This window comes from Contarinia nasturtii, unplaced genomic scaffold, assembly GCF_009176525.2.
Source record: "Contarinia nasturtii isolate CC-2019 unplaced genomic scaffold, AAFC_CNas_1.1 Cnas_scaffold_1371, whole genome shotgun sequence".
Taxonomy (NCBI): Eukaryota; Metazoa; Arthropoda; class Insecta; order Diptera; family Cecidomyiidae; genus Contarinia; species Contarinia nasturtii.
Window position 1 is genome coordinate 4,798,687 of NW_022198708.1, and position 10,099 is coordinate 4,808,785.

The 10,099-nt window shown below is 35.4% G+C and overlaps 1 protein-coding gene across 1 annotated transcript; it reads right to left on the minus strand.

The window, feature by feature from the left end:
* Positions 1–798: 798 nt before the first annotated feature.
* LOC116345875 (putative cyclin-dependent serine/threonine-protein kinase DDB_G0272797/DDB_G0274007) lies at positions 799–2,901 on the minus strand. The gene has a single exon (XM_031775589.1). The coding sequence runs from the start codon at positions 2,675–2,677 to the stop codon at positions 1,589–1,591; it is 1,089 nt and encodes a 362-aa protein (XP_031631449.1). The 5' UTR covers positions 2,678–2,901; the 3' UTR covers positions 799–1,588.
* Positions 2,902–10,099: the final 7,198 nt, after the last annotated feature.

Sequence of the window (10,099 nt, forward strand, 5' to 3'; positions counted from 1 at the left end):
TGCGTTGCAGTACATACAAAACCCGTGTGTGGCTGTGCCGTGCACATTTGGCTTTTCGATTTGATTTGAATACAATGAATCCAAACAATAATATTCGCATTTTCTCTTTGGCAAATAAACTGTCACGAAACCATGTTCATAAACTTTATTATTATGGAAATCATGCAGAAAGAAAAAAATTATCTATACAACATTTAGATTAACTATTTGTCACTCATTTAAAGCGGTTTACTTTGATTTTTTGAAAAGAGAAATCGTGATTTTTGGAGTGATTATCCACCGATATTTAGCCGATGAGTTAATTTTTTTTTTCAATTTTACAATAATTTAACGAATGGTAAGTATTTTTTTTGAAAAAGAATTTGTTTCCCATGTGATGAAGAATGAGGGAATGTCATGAGAAACACTTGTTTTTACCAAAGTTAGATGTAATCACCCAGAAACACCTTTTAAACAGCAAAATAAAGCAAAAACGTGTGCGTGAAACAATTTGAGCAGTTAAAGTCATACATTGCATGGATAATAAACGATTTGATGGGCACCGACATGCAAAAAGTCAATAAAAAAGAGCACCCTCATCGAGTCAATTTCGAATCTGAATATGATAGTAAACCGATTTTGAATAACATTACAGTTAGCATAGTTGTGCACGAAATTAAGCGTTGCTGGTGTAAAATTGAGGCCAAAAATTACTTACCAAATGCATAAAATTTCAGAAAAAATACATACTCACTCTATGAAGCTGCAAGAACAAGACCGAATTTCAAATTGATAAGTGAGAAGAAAAATAGTGTTGCATTTGGTGTTAGATGAATATTTTTTTTTATTTTCTTCTTCTTTTTTAAACAAAACTAGATGAATTACAGTTATAAGTCATTAAGAATGTCTTCATTTATATCATCGAATTTTGGAATTGTAAATTTTGAACACTGAAAACAAAAACAAACAAATAAAAAATAAAATTGCCTAATCGAATCCAAATTTTGTATCAAAAAACAACGAGCTAAACAATTTAAGAATAATACAGAAAGAGAAACAAGCAAAAAATAAACGTTCAATTGATTAACAAAATGTATAACCGATATTTTGGAGTATATCACAATGTTTTTGTTTGAGCTCATTCAATATCGTTTGTTATTCGATTGAATTCTGATTTAACTATTAATGAAATGAAAACATCGAATGTGCGAGGGAACAAAGAAAAAAAAATTACGACGAAATTGTTTAAATTATAATGTTCCTGATTGTTTTGCAATTTAAAATATAAAAATAAAATGCGTGGGTCGTATTTGGTTCTGGAACGGAATAAAAATTTTTTTTTGATCCAAAGTCTATAGAGATTAGTTAATTAAAATGGTGAAATTAAAATAAATATAACCGATGAGCAAATTGACGTTCACGCGTGCTTGTGTGTGCATGTGTGTTTTATGGTAAGACTATATCATCGATTTGTGTTTGTGTGTGTGTGTGTTTAAAAGCGTGAGCGCCTGATCGTGATCGGGTTAGTATTGAAAAACAAAAGCTGAATATTCAAGGTTGATTTCGTTTATAAGTTCCTGTCTCGACCTCCACACACATGACTGCAAATCTATTCTCGGGTAACAAAGCGACGATGATCAGCATAATCTCGTACATCGGATGCATTTCGTTCTGGTTTAATGCGCACATCATTTGGGTCCAATTGAAATTGGCCATTCCAAGTGGTTGGTAAAACGGTTGGCGTTTTATCATAACCATAATAATCATTGGTTTTTGATTGATTACGCTCGGGTACAAGGTAGGTTTCACCACTTTTTTGAAATTTCCCATCCCATTGTACGGGCAACACCGTTGGCGACGTATCAAATCCGTACAAATTGCCCGTATTCGAACGATTTTGATCTGGTTTTGGTCGATAATTACGATATCCATCCGGATACTTGCCATCCCATTGTGCAGGCAATACGGTTGGTTCAGCACAATGACCGTACAGATTATTTGTATTCGATTGATTTAATTGCGGATTTGGACGATAGTTACGATATCCTTCAGGGTATTTGCCATCCCAAGTAGCCGGAAGTACTTCGGTTTCCGTGTTGTAGCCATGCATTTGACCACCATCCGATGTGGCCTGTTTGGATTGATTATATTCGCGTTCGTTGACATATTGTTGTTGATTTGAATTTGGTGGATTGTATCGTTGTTGTTGTTGCTGTTGCTGTTGCTGCTGATATTGTTGCTCTTGCTGCTGTTGTTGTTGTTGCTCCTCATATTGTTGCTGATGTTGTTGATACGAATTTGTTTGACTTTGTACATTATCATTGCCACGTTGCACATACTCATTTTGATTTTGATCATACCGTTCATCATGCTGTTGTTGATGTTGAGCATAGCATTCGTCGTGATGTTGATCTTCACGCGATTCAACTCGAATATAATGCTCTTTTGATTGTGCCGAAGTGTTCGATGATGTTGACGTTGTTGTGGTGGTTGTCGTCGTCGTCGTCTCTTCCGACTGACTCTTTGCCTTACTGATGACTTCTTTTTTACCTTCTTGCCATTGTTGTTTCTCCAGTGTTCCGCGTGTTGGTTTTACCAATTCATAGCCTTGCTTCAATTTTGGCTTTTCATAGACGAATCTTCCATCCCAGCCTCCAATTTTAATTGGAATATCATCTTGCTTGCGTCGTGATAGCATGTCGTTATTTTTTTTAAATTAAAATTTCAATTTTTTTCTTTTTAAATTCACTTGCTAATGTTCGTAAAATGTCTCATTAATTTTTTTCAAAAATAAAAGTTCTTTGAAATATGACTGTTTACAGACAGATTGTTTATTTATTTTATTGCGCACTGTTAACACTAGCAAACAATTTGCAACCCGATCGCTAAAAATCAACTAACGAAATGTAGCTGAGTAAAGCTTTTCTAAGATATTTTAGCTCTAAATCAATTACGGAGACAAAACAACAGCAACAACAATATACCGCACACGGATATAAATGTTCGTGTAAAATGTATGTTTGTGAAAGCCTTTGTAAATTCGTGTTGCAGTGTGTTTGTGATTTTTTCTTTCTTTTCGGTTAATATAATTTGAATGGAGCGCGAATATATCGAATGCACGAAAAATAAGAATTGTAATGCTGGAGAGTAGGAGTTGATCACAGACACCTACGATCTCATCAATAAAAACTGAGAAGAAGAAAAAAAAAACACAAGTTTAATGAAAATCCAACGTAAGTGACAAAACAAATGATGACGACAACGACGATTTCGATGCCAATAACAGCAACCGAAACAAGGAAAAATAATAATAAAAACAAAATTCTACAAAATCAAAAAGCCCGCGAACAATCTGGATACTGAAACAAAACGGAACACTTTTATTGTTTGTGACTTTGTAACCATAAAAAGTCAATTCGTTAAATGTTGATGATTCTATCGCTTCTCTGTGATCTCACACAACAACAACAAACGATGGAACACCTCGATCGATCGATGTATTGAATTTTTTTTCTGTATTTGCCACACCGTATGCGCTGCATGCAAAACGTTCTACCTGCAATTGTACTGGAAAACTGAAAATGATGCAAAATACGGCGGCGCATTTATAATCATCAATTTTTCTGGTTTCATGTTGCACATAATGGATGTATGTGTGGTTGTGTGTCGACGATTTGGGTTCAATGTGGACAATTTTAAAATGCATTAAATCTGAATTTTAAGTTCAGATGCCATTCGGGGATGGCATTCATAGAGAACACACAAGGTTCAATGAGTGTGTTGTTCTTGTGTAATTTATTTGCGCTGTTGTTATTCCCTTTGTGACACGAAAGTCACATCAACATCACATGTCCTCTGCGATTCGGATACTGTCTCAATGTCTTTTACTCATTTTGGCATGAAGGGCCACATTGTAATTTATTATCGGCTTTCGAATCGAAAATAAATTTACATTTGATGCCCAAAAAAAGACAGAACCATATCGATTTTTGGCACGTTTTTATTTTTGCAATACAACGATGGAAAAATATTTCGGAAAATTCGACCAAAACCAATCAATGTATCTTGCCATGAATCATTTTGTTTATTCGTGCATTTTATTACTTTTCAACGAGAAAAAAACGTTGTGCACGGTGAATGTAACAGCGCGATGTCGAAATGATGTCATCCACGACAAATATGGTAATGTCTGCAGATCTTGACTTTTCTCTTTTTTGTATTGCATTGCGCGCGCACACACTGATTTTTGTTGTTGTTTTTTTTGTTATTATATATATACATAAATTGCAATATTTTTGTTCGTAATGCGAATTAGCTGGGACGCGCTACTGCTTTACATTCTTGTTCGATTTTATATTGCGCTTTTTTTAAATTCAAGTTGATATGTGCGCGTTAAAAAAATGGAATGAGAAAAAAAAGCAACAAACAGAATGCATCGTATAGCACAAAAAGGGAAATCAAGTCGAACAGGGGCAGATATAGAGATATACTCAAAACCACATATATAAATCTCAGTCTATTCATTAAAACATTTAGATTGCGAAAAAAAGCGTTTTACTATTAAATTACTCGATTATACGGAGAGATAATTTTAGAAAATTGTCTCAATGAAATAATTCAATTAAAATGCATGCATTCAAGTCGTTTTGCCTTTGTGCCACTTAATTATCAGCACTTTGTTCGGCGCATTTAATGATGATAAAAGTACGAAATTTCTCGTTGGCCATTGAGCATTTATACATCTCCATTGGTGTCCATTTTGTGATCATCGGTTATTTCCAGTGCAATGTGCATACACTTGTCCCTCCCTCTCTCTTTTTCTCTCTATCTCACACACGTACATCGTTGTAGCCTTCGAATTTTTCGTCGAATTCATTGAACGAGTTGATTTTGTGGTTTTCAACAATTTTGGAAATTCTACATTTCATTCTGACTGACCTACAGCGCTCACTCGCGCTGCAACACGAGCATATCGTTTCGATGAAAAACAAAATGCATCATTGAATTTGTTGATTTGTGAAAAAAAAAAAGATTCGGCTTTTTGTTCCTGTGTTTTTCTCTCCTTCTCTCAATTGGAATTTTAAACGAAACAAAAAAGACCTCCATCAATTCAGACTTCAACACTTGCACTCATTTCGAAGAATCTCGATGTTCAATGGAACAACAGACATTAAATAGTTAAATTTCAATTCAAATTTACATTCAAAATTCACAGAAATCATTCCGAGATTGATTTGTTACTTAAGGCGTGTGCGCAAGCACAAACAATTTTATCGTTGACTTTGTTTGGGCATTCAAATTCAACGCTAACATTCATGATCTGAATTTTAGTTCCGAAAAATTTTCGATTTATGGCTAAAAATACGCGCATATTGCCATCGAATTACTCACCGTCATCGGGCATTCGAAATGTTGAAAACAACCATTTGATGCGGGACAAAACGAAACCAAGCATTGAATTCTTGTTTTGGTCACACATAAATAACATCTTTTTCGTGCCTTTAATTCGTGTTACAAATTATACGATCACATCACGCTTTGAACTGACGAATCGATCAATCGAAAAATTATAAACTCTGTTCCAACCGACATCGATCCATTTTTGAGACCCATGCACGTCTGCAACATACTGTGTCTTTTTTCTTGATCAAAACAATTGGAATTATCTGCGGACCTACATGACGTCAGAAAAGTAAACATTTGACAGAATTTTATTCCATTGGAATCAAATTAAAATGTGTGTTTGCGAGGCCTCTTTTTCACTTTTGTTGCACATGTAAGTTCCTAATTATTCTGGTGAGAAATTCATAACGGCCGATTAATATTATATTATGCATCTCGAGGGTTCATCGACGTACATAAAATCTGAAGAAATAAACCATTAAACTTCTGTCGAATGCATTAAGCAACAAGTCAAATAAATTTTTAAGTGCCTTCTTCATTGCCCCGAACCAAGCAGAAAGGCACAATTAATGGGTGGATGATGATGGATGAGGACAGAGAAAATTTCGATTCACTTGAAGTTTTTATTGCGCTCTTAAAACTGTGTGCGTGTTAAATCAAATTGGTTTAATGCCAAATATGTATATTTACTTTAATATTCTGTTTGCTTGAGTTGTTGTTCTTCTTCACCATCGTGAGAGATTTTTTGGTTTTTCATTCACAACGAAACATATCTGGGAGATCGACGTTCACCAAAAAAGTGGTCTCCTAAAATCGCGGTAAGATTTGATGTCTGACAAAAATTGCGAAAAGAATTGAAACCATCGCAAATGAATGTGAATGAATAAATTAAATAAAATCAACGGTCGCATTCTCAACTGTATGTGTGCGATGTATATGAGAGGAAAAAAATCATATCGCTCTCTCCCTGAATCGTCGTCGGCGGTGAGTGAAAGATGGCTAAAAAAAGAAACGAAGAAAAATAACTTGTCAAACCATATGTGGACAGAGCCATCGACCAAATATAGACATTTTTTAGCAACAAATTTAATTAAACCGATACGCTTCGAACTGATGTGTGCTTTTTTAATTTCTGAGCTGAGAAAAAAAAACAAATAAAAATAACGAAAGACTTTCTTAACGGGAAACGAAAAAAAATCGATTATCTCCATCCCGCCATATTCCTTCTTTTAAAACATTGTAATTTTTTGTAATTTTTTCTCTTAAAATGTCCATCAATAGCCAGTTGACCAGCACTTTAATTGAATTAAGCAAGCACGCATGTTCGCGTCATATCGAATGAAATGTAAAATTGAATGTTCGAGAATGAATGTGAGTCTTCTCCTGAGAGTTTATTGAAATGTAACACCGCCATACATGCTGACTGTCAGCAATTTTTGTATGGCGGTGTTACATTTCAATAAACTCTCAGGAGAAGACTCACATTCATTCTCGGACAATCAATTTATGATCGTTATTTTGCAATTAAAATGAACTTTCAATAATGAGTTGTTGTTGTTCTTAACGATAGAAAATGTTGCGCCAAGGTTTTTTTCACTCGCAAATTGATGGAGGGAACGATAGAGGAGAGACGAAAGAGAGAAGAGAGAGAGAAAAGGCTATCGATGAAATTATTATGAAGTCTCGCGCGTTAAAACGCCTCCACAATCGCATTGATCGACAAAATGAATCATCCAAAACATAAATGCAAAGTCTGCTTTTTTCCACTCAACAAAATGCATTATACCGACGTGAATAGGTCGCTGATTGAAGACGAAAGCAGATATTAACAGTTGTGAAGTGACTTAGTTGCGGAGTGAGTATAGAAAAGAATGTGAAGCATTGTCATCAAAGAAGGAAATTGAAATTATGAAGCCAAAAAAGTATTTAGAGTTATGAATCAATCGTAATAGTCATCGGGTTTCAAAATGAGTGGGCCTGTTGTGTCGATTCACGCATTTTAATTGAACTCGATCTAAATACGGTGGCGAGAGATGCCGCGACTGAAACACTCAAACTCCTTGCACAATTCCAAGTTTGTTCATTTGAACAGAAAGAAAACATTTTGCATCAGCTCCGCACCACCTCTCTTTAATGAATAACACATATTATTGCATATAAAATGGAACAGACAGATTATTTATTTATTTCTAGCTTCGGGTATATTTTATCGATTGAAGTGTGCCATTTTCTGCGTGGTAAGCGCACATTTCGCACCATTATTCAAAAAGTCATATAAAAATTCTTTCGAGTAAGTAGAAAAGCAGAAACCTCCTTACTTCAATGGAGTAACTTTTCAAAAATATCCACTACGGAAAAATTTTATAGTGCTTGCTGGCAAACTTACTCGCTTCCACCACCAGGTTCTATCTGCGAGAAATCAACGCACATTTAATATTACTGGTAGTTTATGACAACTTAAGAGCAAAATCAAACCTTATCGAATCGTGAGATTCGAAACAAAATATACCGCAAAGAGCCGTATTACGTGCTCGCGACCAATAAAATGCGGATCAAATTATTATGTAAAAGTGTCTTTGAAAGCAGTTACTAAAATTTCGCTTATCTACTCGCATTTTGAAATTGCGTTCGAGCTTGTATACGGAATAAATGTAAAACATATTCCAATTTTGGTATTGTCACGTAAACCGAATTTTAAAAATAGCAGAAAAATCACATTTGTTCCAGATTCACAGTCACTGCAACTCACATGAATTTGAAGCGAGCGAGCGAGCGAGAGAGAGAGAGAGAGAGAGAGAGAGAGAGAGAGAGAGGGAACCGTCATCCAAACTAAATGCTTGAGTGTATTCGTGACATGTATTTAATGAGTCCAACAAATTGTTCGGTTCGTGGAATATAAAAGTAAAGTCGATCGTTCGCATATGTTTTTCGAATGGTTTAAAAATTGACTTGACATTCGTTGAACATTGGTTAATTTTGCACATAATGCACAATCAGATGTAAATAGTTACCATATGACCAGAGCACTGCCATAGCATTTTCATAGCTTGCATTAGACAGGGTTAAAATATCACATGATTTGCAGAGTTTTCTACCTTGTTATTTGCTTTCTCTCTTTCATTCGCCGCACACTTATGCACATACACATACTCATCAGCATTTCCTATATTCAGTCACTCACTCACACCAATCGTGCGCTTTTCAATTATCAGATTAGCTGGTTTCACCTTTCTCATTTGCAACGATCACATCTTTTCTCATTTCAACATTCGGTCATCTTTTTTAATCCAATGTATGTGTGCTTTATTTAGTCGCTCCAAAACTTGGCTCTCATTCCAAAATCTATGGTGCACACATCGTTTTAATCAATTTGTCTATAAAAAATTTTAAGTGGACAATATGACCATTGCATTTGCACGCATCAATTGCTTTGCGTACCGATAGAAATATATTTGTACATATAAGTCAAACAATATTGAACACTCATTACGGCACATGTCACACGCACATGTATACATAAGAATTTTTGCTGCTGGGAACACCGTGGTGTGTAACAACAATTCGATTGACTTGTTTGATCAACATTCGATGCGGCCGAATCGTGTGTGTGTGTGTGTGTGTGTGCGAGTGTCCGTGTGATAGAGTTGCGGTGAACACGTACGCGCTTTGCATTTGCCATCATTCAAACATACAATCAAAATCGACTGACAACGATGACGGTGTATTACGTATCGGTGGTGTCGGTTTCGAGGCCTATATGTGTGTATATGTACATTTTTTTTTTGTTTTAACTGTAATCAAAATGAATATCAGATATCATGTTAGTGTGACTTCGATAGCGAATATGACAAAAAAAATCCAACAAATGTTCGGCCTACGATCCATTTTCCGTGTTTGTGTTTATTTCATGTCATGTTAAAAATTTATGGCAGTTTTCAATGTTACTTTTTCTCTCTTTGCATCACAATTCAGAAGAAAGACCGAATCAAATCACCATAAACGAATAAAGGTTCTTTTTATTTAAAAAAAAAACACCACACTAAGCGGCTCGACCGCGATGACGACGAAAGCAGCAGCGGCACCACCAAGCGAAACGAACAATAATAAATCGTGTTCTTCATTTCGATGTTTAATTTCAGCGACGAGTTATTGTTGTTGTTGGTGGCACACCAAAGACTTAATTTTTTTTGAGCATGTGTGCAACACCGTGAATGTAGGTGGCTAATATGCTCCCACCTGCTATTTCTATCTCATTATTTAAACAAAACCGACCACAGCACCGTAAACTAGACGGAACGAGAGAACCAACTATAAAACATGCACACACACACACGGGCGCTCAGTAAAATCGTTTGTAGCAATCGAAATGTACTTTATTGTTTCTGCTTCGATTCGCTATTCCCCACCATATAGATACATACAGCTTCAAATCAAATTAAATACGAATAACGCGCGTGTGAAAGAGTGAACAAGATGTAATGAAACACTGTGTCGAATATGAAGAATAATAATAAAAAAAAGACCATACCAAATAATAACAACATGCTTTGAACCGAACGACACATCCAAAAACAACCGAAAATAACAATATCCAAACGACTGAATGAAACGAGAGAAGCGAAAAAGCACATTCGAACAACAAAAATTCACACAACATCATTCGCGCAAACACGTAATTATGCTTTTCAGCGTTTCAGACCGTCGAGTTTAGTTTGTG

Coding starts and splice junctions, on each gene's coding strand:
- LOC116345875 (XM_031775589.1), bottom strand. CDS start 2,677: ATGCTATCACGACGCAAGCAAGATGATATTCCAATTAAAATTGGAGGC.